The sequence below is a fragment of the Corvus moneduloides genome, chromosome 20 (assembly GCF_009650955.1).
Source record: "Corvus moneduloides isolate bCorMon1 chromosome 20, bCorMon1.pri, whole genome shotgun sequence".
In the NCBI taxonomy this organism is placed as follows: domain Eukaryota; kingdom Metazoa; phylum Chordata; class Aves; order Passeriformes; family Corvidae; genus Corvus; species Corvus moneduloides.
The window spans coordinates 4519684-4536262 of record NC_045495.1 but is presented as its reverse complement, the minus strand read 5'-3'; the positions used below and the strand labels follow the sequence as shown (position 1 = coordinate 4536262).

Below are 16579 nucleotides of genomic sequence, written 5' to 3'. Positions count from 1 at the left end.
TTGCAAAACTGCTTTTGCACACACAGTTTTGGGATGTTTGCTGTTTCTGTGAAATCCCTCTCCTTTCTTTCAAGGGTGTTATTACCTCAGGTTTTATGGTGAAAGAAATCCCTACTTTTTTTGCCTTCCTATAAGTGAGAGGTGTTCGTAAAAGCAGAGAACTGAATTCCTCCTTATCAAGTGTGAACTTTGCATTTTCTTCTTTATTTAAGTTAGGGTTTTTATTGTTATTATTCACACTTGGCCGTAAGATATTTTAATGAACCATAATTTGGGAGAGAAAAAAGCAAAAGCACATTGGTTGTCTCGGTTATCAATACAGGGGACATGCTCAGCCGGAAGGGATTCCCTCAGTACAGGGACACACAAAAAAGATGGAATTTGGAATTTGTTCAGAAACAGTGGAAAGCAGAGATGCGGTTTTGAACACCCACAGAGCTCTTGAAGGAGGTTTTTGCTTCAGATATTCATTAAAAAGTCTAAAAAGTCAAGCTATTTAAGCATGGGAAAGACTTTTATCATGGTCTCCATTTCTTAGCTACTCCTGATTAAATACTTTCACGATTGAAGTCCTGAACAGGTTCATGTACCCCTTGAAGAAGGGTCTGCCCATCACAGATTTGGGCATTTTTCCCTCTGTGGTTTTGCTGAGGAAAAATTAAAATGAATACAAAAGCCCCTCACGTTTCACAAGGCTGAAAAAATCCATCCTAGATAAACAAATTGTGCAAAAGTTTTGTATCAAACATTTAAATCACAATGTCTTGAATAATCTGTTTCCAAACACTCAGGAGTGAAGAGAACTGGGGAAAGAAACTCAGCTATGTTTTGCTTTTCTTTTAGGAGAAACAGCTTTCACAAAGCTCAAAGAATTTTCCCAAAAGAGTTAAAATAGATGAAGAATAAAATTAAATTAAATTAAATACCAAACAGCTGTTCTTGGTACTTTTGCTGTTCACAGTGAGGACACAGGGTTTATGAGACAGAAATAGGCTCCAGGAATAAATTAGGCATTGGGAAAACAGGTGGGTGTAGCAGAGGTGTGAGTGCTTGGGAAGTAGGCAGGGAAAAGGGGAAAAACCAGCCTTGGACATTTGGCAGTGAAGGGGAGAAGGGTAATTGGGTGAAGGGATGATTTGGCCACAACTTACAGGTTTTAGACACTCTGGTGCTGGTCTTGTATCTCATAACTGTAAAAACAGATGGGTTTAGCTGTGCCTATTTCATATTTTCCCTCATTTTCAGATCTTGCCCTGGGAATTTTCTTTTTACTTATATTCGCAGCAAACATTAAGTTTTCCAGTGCTTACAAAATCCTTCCTGGGCAGTTTAATGCCTTTATGCACAACCTTAGTTTTGTCAACAATAAAAGATTTGCTTTTCCTTCCCCCTCCCCTCTTCTTTTAGTTCTTCCTAATTTCAAGCCTCTTGTATCTCATCTTCATCCCAGCAGTTATTCCTCCCTAAAGGATTAACATATTTCCATGTTACTCATTTTGCAAAACAATGTCAGGCCGTATTTTCCCAGGAGGTTCTTTAATCTCCAAACTGTCCCTCATTTATTCCTCAGCCTGTCTGTCTCGTGCTTTTCCTGGAATTCCGAAGACAATTCTTTAAATTACAAAAATGAGTTCTCAACTCGCTGCTGGGGTGGGAATGACTTTGTAATTTGGGGAGGGGGGAAGGGAGGTAAGAATGTTGGGATAATCAGACATCTGCCTTTTTATCTTTTCACCCACGATTTTGTTCTGTCTCCCCCTTTTCCCTAAGCAGTGTTTGCTCCTGCAGGCAGGTAGCTGTAACTTCTGGAATTATGTCACTTTTTACACCACAGAGAATTCACAGCACTGAAATGTGAACTGTTCTGTGGGTTTATGTGTTTAAAGCAGACCTCTCAGACCAGAGCTGGTGCAGAACTGCAGCCCTGTTTTGGTTAACAATGTTTTTTCGCTCCTCTTTAACCTGCAAGGTTAATGCCCCATCACTGAGCCTCATCATGGCTTTTTGCTGTCCCTCCCACCTCATCTTCATCACAACTATTCAGAACAACACCATCACCTGCAAATTTTGCCACAGAGCTTTGCACCCCTTCTTCCAGGTTGTTTGGGAATACTTTAAGCCCCACAAAATCTCAGCAGACCCCCAAAGTTCACCCCAACACATTAACCTTTCATTTTCCCTTTCAACCAAATATTCATCCATACAAAGAGATTTTCTGTCTGTATCCAGGATTTTGATGGATGTTTGGTTCCTTTAAAACCTGGTGAGAGGAAGCATCTTGTCAAAAACTCTTCCTGGTCCCCTGACACTGAACTGTGCCTTAAATCAAGTCCCTCCTGATGGGAGAGAATTTGCTGCAAGTCCTTGCAAGGAGTTTCAAAGATAAACCGAGACTTTTCCTTGAGTTTCAATGCTTCCAGATAGTTGTTTATTAATGTTTATGTCTTATCAGAGGAACAGAGCCACTAGCGTGACCCAGGTACAGCATATAGAGCACAGAAAAGCAGGAGTGAGGCCTCTCTATCAAGATTTACACAGCCTTTTAAAGATAATTTAACCAATAGTTACTAAAAATGTACATTATTTTCACTTTCCTACCAATTATTCAGTAACACGACTAGGAACTGCAGAATTCTCTATCCAATCATTCCAAACTACTTTTATTGCAGAATATGGAGTAGTAGAAAAAGGAGAAGAAGTTTAGAGAACAACAACAATCCTCCATTTTGGTATTTTTTACTCTTATCTATTTACTACAAAGAGAAGCCCAAAACCTCGAAATTTTTCACCCTGTGACAATCTTACACAGTAGTCTATCACCTAATTCACACCACTGTATTTTCTAGTTCTTGTTAGTCCACTGGTACTTTTTTCCAAGGTTTGAGGCTAAAACAGTGTTGTTCAGGGGGGTAAGAACCCTTCAAAACAGGCAGAGAAATATTCTCGGCACTCTGGGTTCCTACAGTCCCCCAAGCAAACCATCAGCCCAGCTTCCCCAGTAAACCTTAATATGAGAATGAACCCTGAGAAAAAGCAGCAGTTTGTGGACAGAAAGGCTCCTGCTAGGACTGGGAGGAATAAATGTCATTCTCCATGACCTGTTCCTCCATCTTTCCTGCTTTATATGCACCCTTTCTAATGCATGCCTAGGGAGAGGTGTCAGCAGAACACATCACTCCACATCAGCTGTGTTCCTGTGAGTAGCTGGATTAGCTACTGCTTGTTAGGTGGATGCTGAAAGACCTTTGATCTCGTGAAGTCAGGGCAGGAGATTTAGTCTTGGGGTTTGGGTGGATTTTTTTTTTTTTTCCCTTTTCAAAGGTTTTCCCCCAAAAATAAGTGCTTGAACCAGTGCTGCATTATTGGCTGCATAAATGGTTTTTTCTTCACTGAGAGGCTTAGAGGCTTGTGTAAACTACACTGTAGAGCCCAGAGTAAACACATAAAACATGTCCAAGCTGTAGTTTGAGCTGATTCAGTTTAATTCCATGTAAAACCAACAGGATCTGTTCCAATCAAAGCTGTAACTCAGGGCAGCTTTGCCTGCTGACGTTAAGAATTCAAAACAGGTGAAATTCTACGTGTTTACACCTACTGTAGCCTGACATTTCCAAAGAAAAACTAAAGAAAAAACTTAAGTTAAACAGCACCTGGACTTGGTTTTTGGTGTCTCTGATGTTTCTGCACTTCACACATCCCTGCTCAGTGAATCAGCCATTCAAGGGGGGGAGTTTTGTTGTTTTTTTAACATACTCAGCTTACGACTGTGCAAATGAGATTCCCAAATCCATTCCTCAGATCAAATAAAGGTAATTACAGAGCTTACTGTGGGCGATTCCCAGTGGGAGGGTGGGAGTGGCCACGGGTGGGGCTGTACATGCACAACAGAGAAAATGGGAATGTACCACACCCGTCATAAAACATGCTGCCACAGCCAGCAACAGAAACCATTAGGGTGGATCATCATCCACACCTTCTCATAAAGACAGAAAGATGGCATGAGATCCCAAGATGAACTCTCAAGTCACAGGGAGATGAGCATGACTCACCTGGGGAGAAAAAGGAACATAAAACAAATCAGGAGGCTCCCAAAAGTCCTACCCCACGTCCCCCCTACACCATGTGCCCCAGAGAGGATTAATGGGGTGCATGGTGGCACACACAGCCCTTGACCTATTGATAGGTAATTCAGGGGAGCAGCTGCTTATTAATCATCTTTCATTAGAAGCAGAGAGGAGCAGGGCCACAACTTGTTGTATTTTGGGTCTGGAGGAGCTGCCAGTCCCTGACCCACATAATTTATTACATCATTCAGTGCTTTTCACACTTTTGGAAACGTTAACCAATGTCCACTCTTAGCATCTGGTTTTAAAACCAGCTGGTATTTGCCTTTCCATTCAGATGGAGTGGTGGACTCTAAAAAAAAATGAACTTGTACAAAACATTGTGGATATAGAAAATATTGTGGATATAGAAAATATTGTGGACAGCCCATAAACTGCTTTGGAAACTAGGAACCAGAATAGAAGGGAAAGGGATACTTTAGAATATATTAAAAGTTTTATTATGTGATAGAAGAAAGTAAAATGACACAGGCTGTCATTGCAGGAAGAGGAAAGGAAGGAGGATGGATAAAGGAATACGTGGGAGACAGCACACTTAATTATAGGAGAAAGGGACACTGAAGCTCACAAATGATAATGTGAAACAGGGCTGTAAAAAAGGTAAGAGTGGAGCACAGGTGAGGGATGCCTGGAGAAGGACAAAGTGATCATTCCCTGCTGCATTCTCCCAGCTCTCAGCAATCTGCAGTTCATGAATTTCTGAGCCAAAGGAGGCATCTCCTTATCTACCACCCAATTTATTGCCTGTAGCTGTTTTTACCCTTACTTCTTCCTAGGAATTACTTTTATAAGACACACAGTTGTGTTGATAGCTTTGCTGTATTTGTGGCATCTCCTCATTGCCACCCCCCAGAGCCAAACTCTGAATTCAGCCCAGATAATTCAGTTACAGATTTTGCTGCCGTTATCTCCTGTGCTGGTTTTTCCTGCCAACCCAGCTGGTTATTCATGACACAATCACACAGTTTCTGCATCGTATCAACTGCTCCCAACCCTTGGAATCGTGTCTGACTTCATGCTTAGATGTCTACAATAAAGCCATGAAATTTCATACCCCTCCTTCAGGAAGCAGCAGAACCATTCATCCAGAAAACAGGACAGGGTATGCAAAGGATTGGGTTTGAAAATACTGGCAGAGTTGCAGGGCTGGGAGGGAGAGCTGACATCTATTTTAGAGGTTAACTGGTGGAGCTGGAAAGGTGTTTTAGTGTTTAGGATGAGGAGGGAAAAGGTGAGGGGGAAAACCAAGTGCACCTGACAAATTCATTCACCTCCTCAGCTAAATTTCTCCATGCTTGGTTTGTGTTCAGTGCTGAGTTCCCTCTTTGCTGAGCTCATTATGCAAGTTCAGCACCTGTGAGGGACTTTTCTCTGCTAAGAACTTCCCAGGTTATGAGTCTGCCCAGTCCACAAGAAATAGGGAAGTTCTTACAGTGTTATTTCAGCCATACTCTGTGAATTTTTGTCAGGCTTTCTACTTCTACATAAATTAACTTTTTAGAAACTTTTTTAGCTCTTTTAGAGGTAAAACCCATTCCCAGAACAAGCAGGACCTGCAATGAAGCTGAGAAGAAGCCCTGTAATCTGCTTTCCTCTGTTTTGAGGGGATTTCTGTGTGCTTGGAGAGCAACCACCATGGTGTGGCTACATCTTAAACACCACAGGTGGTTTTGGCCTTTCCATCCCAGAAAGGTTTTGGCCTTTCCATTCCCATTCTGCTTTCCATCCAGTCAGCAGAACTGGAAATCCTTCAGGAAAGGGCTACAGGTATAATCTAAGGTGTGGGATTGCTTCAGAACGAGGAATGACAATATTTCATCCCCCCCAAAAAGTGGGAAAAATAAGAAAAATGTAATAATTCACAAAGTTCTCTGCAGGGACAGACACGGCCCTCTGTTCTCACCGTTGGGGTCAGAAAGATGCAGGATAAAATATAAGTAAAGAAGAAAAACTAAAATGCTGATGGAAGGATGGGAACCTGGACCAAACACTGCAGTGAAACACCACCTGTTTATTTGCTGCAATGGAAAAAAACCATCCTGGTTCTGCCTCTAAAAATGTTTTATTCCCATAAAATAGATTTGGGACAAAAGCCTTTTGAGGGTTTATTTATTCAGAGAGTTGTAGTTTTTTATAAATGTGTTCCTAGAGCAGATTAAAAACCTGCAAACACTCTCCCCACCTTCTCATCCAGGAAGCACCTGGATGTTGCAGAGCTCCCCACCCCTCCTGCTGGACAGCACACCTGGACATGGTGGCAATGAGTCCACAGTGCTCACCTGGTATTCAGCCTTGCCTACAGGTGGCCCTTCATGAACAAAGCCTGATAATTCAGGAATGATCTCATTTAAAAATGGCATCCTTATCTCACAGGAATTCAGTACTTTACTACTAAACTGGCAGCAAACACATCCCGTGCCATTGGATGCAGAAACGGTCTCATGGTTGCAAATTTTCTTCACTCATCCTTGAGATTGTCACATTAATCTTCTTTTTCCTCTAATTATGCAAAAGATATTTCCAGAGGTAGTGAAATATAGGCAGCCATCACGGCTAACCATGAGAGAATTGAGCTCAGAACCCTGGAATAAGAGAGCAAGAATAGCACGGTTAAATTAAACAAACTCACTGGCGGATTTAAATTCAGGAGAAAAGAAATTACAGTCCTTAGAAGCTCGGTAAAGTAATTCAAGTATCCTGTAATCAAGGCCCAATACATCCTGTGAAGAGGAGCAAGGGAGCAATGAGGAATTCATGTGGCCAAACCAGAGTTTAGTGCTGGGTTGTGCAGGTTCCAATCCTGCTCCTGAAAATGTCTCCTAAAAACAGGACAAGCCTTGGTGACAAGAATGTCAGGGATCAACAAAGCAATGACAGCTTTGACGAGCCAGCACAACCTCCAGTGTCAGCCTGGCAGGAGTAACCTTAGAAAAGTCTTGAATTCATTAAAAAGCCTTTAAAAAAATCCTGGTTCTTATTAATAAATTCCTCTTCGGAACGTTTTCCAGAATTAGTAATGCATAGAAATATTCCTGTCTCCATGACAAGTGTTAGCCACAACATTCTGGGCACTTCTACAATGTTTGGCACATGGCATCATTGACTGACAGAGGATGGACTTTTAACTGCAAAAGGAAAAATGGAATCCTGAAACCTTGTGGCTCCTTTCTCGTAAAGACTTGACGGGAAAAAGAATTCCACGTCGTTGTTTGGGAAACATCAGTGAGATGTGGAGAGGAAAATGATGATTTGGTGTTTCGGGCAGAGATGTGAGCAGGTCACACCAGCTGATGTCAAACCAGGCTCAGGGAGCTGCCTAAGGCAGGCAGGGAGGATGGATTAGGAATTGGGGAACATCCGAACACACCTCCCTCTTGTGAAAACCGATCTCAGCCCCAAGGGCTGGAGAGGGCACTCACAGCAACACCCAGCGAGTTCAGGTCGCTCCGAGAGGCAGAGGAGACACAAACCCAAGGATTGTTCAAGCCATGGATTTCTGCCACGGGATTCAGTCATGCAGAGCTAATAGATCAGCTGCTGCTGCCTCACTTACCCCAACACCCAGCTGAGGTTACAGTTTCTCACTATTTTCTTATTGTTGAGGTAGTTATCTTATCACAGGAGCCTCGCACGGTCATGCAACATTTACAGCAGCCAAAATGACATGAAATGGTTCCAGCTACATCTGGGATAATCAGATACCTCTTTCCAAATCAAAGCATCATTGTTTGCTTTAGCACATCCTACATCCAGGCAACCCACAACTTCCTTAAGCTCTGTCTCGCAGGAAGAGTTTGTTGTAAATGATTTATTGTAATCCTGGTTATTGGCAACCTCCCCTGGCTGTAATTTCTGCTCCTAAAGAAGATTTGTCAGTGAGTGATGTGATTTCTCTTTGCTAAAGTCTATGTTAACAATGCAAAGTGCTTTGGAGCTCATTGTTTTTGGGGTTTTGGGGGGGGGTTGTTTGTTTCATGTTCTTTGTACAAAATAAGACAAAGTGTCTCTAAAGGACATTAAAAAAAAGATTTAATGAACAGTGACAGCAAAGATTTTTCAGTCTGTTGATTTGGCAGTTTAAATTGATCTACATTTGCATCCTGCTGTGAGACACATCAGTGAGAGTGAAGTTGCAAATGGCTTTTGGGGTGAGAAGCTTGGAGTCTCAAGAAGAAAACGAAAATCAGAAATACGTGGCCAGAGGCTTTTCTCTCACAGCAAGACATATCCACAGCGTGCCAGTTCCAGGATGAGGATAACCTGGACCTGCAGTTCTTACTGAGCTGCTGGTGCCAGTGTGAAAACTGAAAACAGCACTGTGATGGTAGCCTTGGGATTTTTCTCCATATGGGAGATCCTCCAAAATGGACTCTTGACAAAGGCATTAAATAACCACCACTGAGCACAGACTATCAGCCCAACATTGTTTAAGGCTGCTTCTCATTTAACAGTAAAAAAAGAAAAATCCTTTGCCTTTGGCTGCTTCTCATTTAATAGTAACAAAGAAAACACCTTCCCTACATAGAGGGAACTTTTTATAGTCTGAAATGTCACTGAGACTCCTCCTTTCCTACCAAAATGCAATTCATCAACAGAACCTGGCAAAGGTCTCAGAGGGGAGGGACAAGAATAATTTGATTTTCCTGGACCTTTTGTAGTGACTGTCCAAACAACCCTGATAAACTCCCTTTGCTTTCAGAAAGGATTTGTCAAAATTCTCTCGCAATGCACAAGCCACCAGGCAAGAACTGTACCTGTGCAAAAGCTTTTAATAAAATTCTAATGCTCCACACCACAAATGAGGCAGCTGGGCTGAAAAGTTGCAGTATAAAAGAGGTCAGAGCCGGCTTTGTATAACCTGAAGATAAGTGGGAAAGCAGCACTGGGAGGGCAGGCAGTGTGGAACACTTACAGATTACAAACAGACACTCACATCTATTTCCTAGTTGTCAGTTTTCCCACCTGCTTCTTTCAAGATGAGAAATCTTTCTCCTCATCAGCCTCCAGTGAAGCCACTGGGAGAGGAGCCTGTGCCTCAGACGTTTCTGAACTTTATCTCACATCATCTTTTTTCCTGATGTACTACTGCAGGTCTCCTGCTTCATTTCCAAGCCCCATTGTGCTCTATCCCCCCGGGCAGTGCAGTCTTACTCATCAGAAATACAGATTTCTCTTTGAACTCTAAAGGCAAAAAAAAGGTCTCCACATTTTTAGGTGATATATCTTTGTTAAGCAAACCTAACAAACCCCTTGGATATTTACCTAACAGCTATTTCAACACGTGGCAAAGACCTGGCAGATTAACTCTTGAATTTGAGTGGCTTTTTTTAGCCCTTATTTGTTCACCTGAAATCTAAACTGAGAGCACAAACACCTCTGTGTAGCTGCAAACTTGGTGCACGACATAACAGGATGCACATCCTGCTTTTGTTTTACTGTAAGGTTACAGTGAACAAGGAAAGAGAAGTCATGGTAGAAAACAAAACACCAGAAGATTAAATTTATTCCTTTTAATCCAAAGACCACCATCAGATATGTCTCCTATATCCAAAGATCAAAGATTGGGAACTAGAGAGGAGATCCAACTAACAAAAACAGGGATGGAATGATGAAGTCATTTACATATCTCAGATACATTTTAATCATGCAAAAGAGAATAGAAGGGCTGAAGGGATGGGACTAATAAAAAACAAGAGTGAAAATGTAAATGTGTTGTAACCATCAGCCTGGATAATGACAGGAAAATATCCTTTTTTTAATATAGTCCCTCTGAAAACACCTGGGGCACATTTATATCACAATCTCTCAATAAAGTGACATTGCCAAATTTGCACAACCCCAAAACAATACATTTCCATTCGTGATCCTACAGAAAACAAAGAAATTACTTGTTTTTGTGAAAGTTGTGCAGTGAATCCATAGAAACCCCGAATCCCATCTCCATTGGAATTGAATCTACAGAACATTTCCTTAAGACCGAAAATTCCACTTGTCAGGAGTTCCTCAGGATGGGTCCAGCTGCCTATCCCAGCCTGTCCAGGCACCTGCACCCAACAAGGAGTTTGTTCCACAGTTTAAATTTTAAAAAGTGTTCATTGTAATTTGATTTTGCCTTAACAGGGTTTCTGTCTGACGTGGATTTGGTGATGGTTTCGCTACTCCAGGACCAATCCAATATTAAATTTTCTCCTTCGGACACTCTGGAAAGGGACCAGCAGGACCTCATGAAGGCACAGGGGGATTCAATATCCCCAGTTCAGCAAAGTGTGAGTAAACTGGCCCAGGCCTGTTCTCTTTCTTCAAAGATCAGAATCAACATGCAGCTCTTGCTGTACTAAATCTCACCAAACCTACTCGTGACAAAGCAAACACTGAAAGTTTTATTCTTGAAGGGTAGAAACCTGAGTTATCCTGCTCAGCTAATCTTAAACTCCAGCTAAATTTCCTATTTCATTGTTTAAAATGCCTGGAAAAGCTGTGCCGTGTTCCACTGCAGAAAGTCCTGGATTTATCCTGATTTATCCTTTTATTCCCTGAGGGATTTCTTGAAATCCAGCTCTGATTTGGAGAGGGAAGGAGGGAAGGGACCACTCAATAATCTGGTCTGCCTTTTTGTGGAACACAGGACATTCCATTTCCCCCCTCCCTGCACACAACACCCTGCTCCCGACTGATGTGTGTCCTCTCAAAGGCATCCCAGTAATTACTCATCCCTGGTGTCAGGGAAAATATGCATATTTTCAGTGCCAGGATCCAGACACCAGCCCTGCTTCAGCCTTGCTCCTCCAGATTAAAGAGCACTTCAGTAGCTGGTATTTTCTCTTTGCTGAAGTGCAAAAGGGAGGGGAGGAGATGAGACAGGAAGGTTGAAGTGTCTGCCCAGAGCCTGCCTTGTCTCTCCAAATGAGTGTGGCCACCTTAATGAAGGGAAGTGATGTAACCACCAACAAATCTGGAGCCTGGAACACCATCAGGGGATGAGATCAAGCTTATTTGACTAAACTTGCAGGCGACAAGACTTGCACTTATCACATTCCTGTCATTTAATCTTTCACTGATTGGTCATACCTCAGCTTTTTCCCTGGAATGGTCAGACCAGAGAGTCAAGGTGCCCCATTTTTCAAGGACAGTTCAGTTTTCTTGTGGAATCTCAGAATGGTTTGGGTTGGAAGGGACCTTAAAGATCATCCAGTTCCGTGCCACCTGCTAGACCAGGCTGCTCAAAGCCCAATCCAACCTGGCCTTGCTTTTATTAATTAATTATTGAATAGTTTTGGATACCAAGCAATCAGAAAACCTTTTAGGTCTTTTGAGGGCTTCTCTGCATGAAGGTGGTTAGCACTGGTCATTTCATGCTTACCATTAACAATGCATTTTTAATGTAATTAAAATATAAATGATTTCTATAAATAAATAATGCAGATAGCGAAAAGAATAAAATACTTGCTCATACTAATCTTAAACACCATCCTCAAATCAATAAATGCCAATATTCCATCACAGGATAATCCCAGCTACAGCTGCCAACCCTATGAGCCAGACACCAGGACAGAAAGGAAGAGCTCAGAATCCTCTCACAGCCCCAGCCCTGCTTCCCCATCCCAGGACCAAATCCATGGGAGATACCCTGCGAGCCAAGGAATTCCCTGTGGCAAGAACAAATTCAAAGCATCCTTCAGCACGGAAAAATTCCGACGGTACAGCTACGAGGAAAACACTGCCGGGAGCTACGACCGCTTCCTCAAGAGCAGCAGGAACCCCTTCCACCCTTACAAGAGGCAGATCAGCGAGGATGTTTTCCAGGAAGCACACCAGGCCCTGCCACCAGAAGCTTCTCCCTTCAAAAGCCACAGGAGCATTGATGGCTTTGAGGGTCTGCCGGGATCTGTGGGTCCTGAGGAGCCGGAGGCGTTTCCCACCCACATCCCCAACATCTCCGCGGAGCAGCCGTGGTGTAGCAGCCTCCAGTACAGCACCACGGGGCAGGAGCATGGCTCACAGGTCATGGTCAGTGGTTTTTTGGAATTGTTTTCCCTGTTTTCACTGGCAAAAATGTGCTTTTGGAAGTATTTTCTTATCTCTTAGCATGATTACATTGATATTTGTTATCCTGTCAAGCTACAGGCTAAAGCTCAGGAAAAGCATATTTAGATATATCCATATTTATGTGTCCAAATTCCCTATTTTATGGTCTTTCCCTGCTGGAAAACATCCCTCAGAAAGATGCACAAGGACAAATGATTTTCCATTAGACGTGGTACATGAATCCTAAATATCCAAATCCTCCCTGATTTGTCATCAGTTGGTATTTTCAAGAGGCAAAAGTTCACAAAACAGTATTTTCAAGCATGAGGATGTGGGGCAGATTTGTTACAACACCTCAGCTCACCTGCACTTTTCTCAGTGCAAATAGAAGAGAAACTTTAAGACATCAGTGCCACGAAAAATTAAATACCAGCTCTGTTTCTATGTGCAGTGTCAAGTCACCTGGGCTAATTCCAATACTAGATAGAGGCAACTGCCTATTTAGGGCAGCGGAGATCCCTGAAAAGCAAATTTAATTACCCTCCAGTATCTCCACACTATCTCTGCTGTGATCCAAGGTGTAAAGTGCATCTTGATCATCTCCTGCAGCCAAAAAGAACAACTCCACCTGCCAGACAGGGCCCTGAGCTGGTTCTAAATGGCTGGGAGAGGGAGAATTCGTGGGCTACCAAATGAAAGAGGAGTTTTTTTAAAAAAAAATCTTAATTGGATTAAGACCAGGGAATGGAGAGATGTTGTCAGGGAACATACCTGGGGATTGAAGCCATCCAGGTTAAGGAGGAAATTGATCTAAATCTCTTATTTCCTGGATAAACAGTCATCTAGGTCAGAGGAGTTCAGTGCAAAACCTATGAGCAGCTGATGAAAAAAAAAACTCCCATTGTCTTCCCAAATCCCTGGGCTGCAGGATGTGCAGGATGCAGAGGCAGCGCTGCAGGAGCCCTTTACAAGCACTTGTAACTACTCCCTGCTGGTGTCTCCCCTGGTTCTGCCAGCACCCAACTCCCAACTCCTAAATCACTTCCAACTGGAAAGTTGGGTTTTCTGAAAATCTTCATCTGGTGGTCACTAATATTTATTAAGAACATAATAATTAAAAATAACACTGATATTTATTAATAGTGGATGTCAAAGAAAGTCTAATTTGTGCTTCTAATAATATACCATTAAAATATTAAATATTTTTATATTTATTAGATATATTACATGCATTACATATAAAACATATTAAAATATTTATTATGTAATATATCATTTTATATTTATTTATTAGACAAAATACCATAAGAGCTTGTCATTATTACCCTGCTTTAAAGCAGAAGGATAAGTGCTATTAGATTCTTGAAATAATAAGATTCTCACTGAATTCTTCCATTTTTACATATTCCCTGCATCTTGGTTGAACCCAGTAGTCAGCCCAGTGTGATTTTTCTCTGCCATCCCTCTCCTGTACATTGCAGACCTCACCCTCCAGCTAAGGCCAAAATTCCAGAGCCAGCTGGAGGGACTGCCAGCCTGCAAGATAAAATCAAGGAGAAGGAAAAAAGAGGGAGACACTTGTGCACACTCAGGAATGAAAGCTGGAGTGTGTGATTTGTGTGTGCAGGGGGGAAGAAATAAAAATATAACCAGAGCCTGACGTTTTCTGGATTGCTTTTGCATGGAATGTGGCCTGGGATTTCCTTTTCTAAAGCTGTAATTATGGAAATGCAGGAATTGGTTCATGTCTTCATTGAATCACTGAGTGGTTTGGGTTGGAAGGAACCTTAAGGATTATCCAGTCCCACTCCCTGCCATGGGCAGGGACACCTTCCACCATCCCAGGTTGCTCCAAGCCCCATCCAACCCGGCCTTGGACACTTCCAGGGATGGATCATCCCCATATTTGCACCATTAGAACACAAACCAACTTCTATTAACTCTCACTGAAACAGAACTAAGCCCCAAAAAGTCAATATAGCAAAGGCAAATCTAGACAGTGACAAACAGAATTCTCCTACTTTAAATTAAGCTGTTTTCTCTAATAACTCATTCCTTGAATATTTTTCCAGCAGGATTCAGACATGAAGCTTAGGACATCCCCCTTGGAAGGGCAGCCTGGTTTGTATTGCTACCAGCCCCAAGTGCAGCAGATGTATTGCCCCTCACACCCTTTCCATCAGGTCAGTACCACAGGTGCACCAAAATCCCTGGATTTTTAGCCCTCAACTGTTACAATAATTGTGGTAATAATAATTTTTTTAAAGGATTTAAAAACATCTTTAGATCTATGGGCTTCCAGGGCCATGTTTATATACCTACATTCTGTTTATGAGAATAAGATCTTAAAAGAACCACAGCTAAATGCATTTTGAAATGGTCATTCAGAAAAAGAAGAAGAAAAAAAAACAACCCCAAAACTTGTAAAAATGGAATCTTGGTACTGCATATTTATATTTTCACCCTTACACTCAAGAAAATTGGCTTTGAAGCCAGATAAATTATTAACAAAACTCTTGGCATTTCAGGATCTTAATTAACCGTGCTTTAACTTCAGGGGGGAAAAAAGCAAATACATGTGACTGTACACTTAAAATTCAGACCAAACATAGAAAGATGTTTTAAAGTAAAATTGGAACAGCAAAACGATGTTCACTTTCCTTGTGCTTGACGGCACACGCACCTCTTTTGAAATCTTTTGCCTCTTACATCATCCCCAGTGAGAGATTATTCAGCTGAAGCATGATTGACAATAATGCTGATGGTGCAGGAGAAGGTGCAAGATTCAGGTTGTTCTTCTGTAATGTAACCTTATTATTGACACTTAAAATAATTTCCTGCAGATGTAAATGGTGGGGCTGTCCAATGCTTTGAAACTTTCCTCTTTTATGCTCAATTACCTGCACAGTATAAAATTTTCAGGGAGATGTTCAAGATCGAAATTTGCTGATTTCAAACAAGGGAAGGAAAAAACTTAAGGTGAAATTAAGGCAACAAGGATTTTTCAGATTTATAGGTAGAAATCCATGTACAAAACCAGCACAACTCCAAAACACTCGCCCATTAGAGCAGAATTAAATGAAACTTAAAGGGAACTCCAAAATACATGAAGATAAAAGCTCACACCTGAGTTCTGTCTCCTTTGATCCCAGGGACTGATGACAGATTTTGTGGCATCATCTGTGCCATCTCTTTCCACTGGCACATGGAGTATAAAACACGTGACTGACAGAGCAGGGATTTAAAACTGAGCAAAGAAAACCAAACCCAAGCTCCTGTGTGACATTTCACTGGGCTTGTTAATCTGTGTGGTGTTACTGAGTCATGGAAACACTCATCACTCCTGGTTTTTTATTTTGCTTATCACACTGATATTCCACCAGCCAGAATTTACTTATTTTTCCCTGACATGTGGCAAAAAGGCAACAATCTTTAAATTCTTATCGACACTGCCATAGTTAATTTACTTGTGTTGTTTTCTTGTTAGCCTGAAACTCAGTGGAAGTGATAAAAGGTAATCATAAAATTAAAATAGAATAAAAATTAATGGGATATTGCAGTACTATCCTAACTTACAAATCTATTATTTTTATTTTAGAAGAAAATGGTCCCAAAATGACGCAAAAAAATAAAATATATAAAACTGCTGTGGATATCTCACAGCTGTGTACATCTCACTCACCACAAAAATGGCATTTCTGTGTGCTGCTTTGGCAGAAACCCCCCTCAGCTCGTGAATTCATGGAGTATTTTTGATTTCTTTATCCATTCTGCAGCAGGCACCTTTCCCCTGTCCTTGCTGATTTGATCCCAGTGCTGTTTCTATACTGACCACATTCCAAAAAACCTCCAGAATTAAAGCTCCTGGGAGCTGCCAGGCAAGATCCAACAGGCACCAAGAGGAAAATCCTCCATCCACCTGCAGGCTGGCACTGAGACAAATCTCTTAAGTGCAGCAGGTTTCTGTCAGACTTTTCAGTACTTGTGCTTAATGTCACTATAGGAGAAGTCTGGCAATGTGTTCTCCTGCTCAGGAATGAAAAAAATAAAACAAAAAACCAATGGGTAAAAGAGGTGGAATTGCTGTCCCTGTGTCACAATCACACACTGGAAAATGAAAAGAACATGGGGTGCAGCTGAGAAGAAGTGGAATAACCTCTTCTGCATGCAGCAGCCCCATTATTAATGCTTTGCATTTCAAACTGGAATGGGGCAGTGCAAGTTAAATCACTCCAAGGAAGTTCTGCTCCGGAGAGCGGGCCCTGGAGTGGAGGATGTTCAAACTGAGTTTTCATTAGAGGGATGAGAGGGATTCAGCTCCTTCATTAATTTTGTCCAGATGATAGAACAGCCTCACCTTCCTCTTTGCTGGACACAACAGAAATGGTGACTCAGATGAAAAATGAGTTATTATTGACCCGAATGAAGCA

At 41.8% G+C, this 16579-nt stretch overlaps 1 protein-coding gene across 3 annotated transcripts in view; it reads left to right on the top strand.

The window, feature by feature from the left end:
* FOXN1 (forkhead box N1) overlaps positions 1-16579 on the top strand; it is a 36178-nt gene that overhangs the window by 8662 nt on the left and 10937 nt on the right. For 2 of the 3 annotated variants that reach the window (XM_032129742.1, XM_032129743.1), the window contains exons 2-4: positions 10245-10390; positions 11628-12131; positions 14222-14332. In XM_032129742.1, coding sequence (XP_031985633.1) covers positions 10271-10390; positions 11628-12131; positions 14222-14332 — 735 coding nt within the window. In that variant the 5' untranslated portion in view covers positions 10245-10270. The remainder of the gene's footprint in view (positions 1-10244; positions 10391-11627; positions 12132-14221; positions 14333-16579) is intronic. The other variant, XM_032129745.1, reaches the window with a different exon arrangement.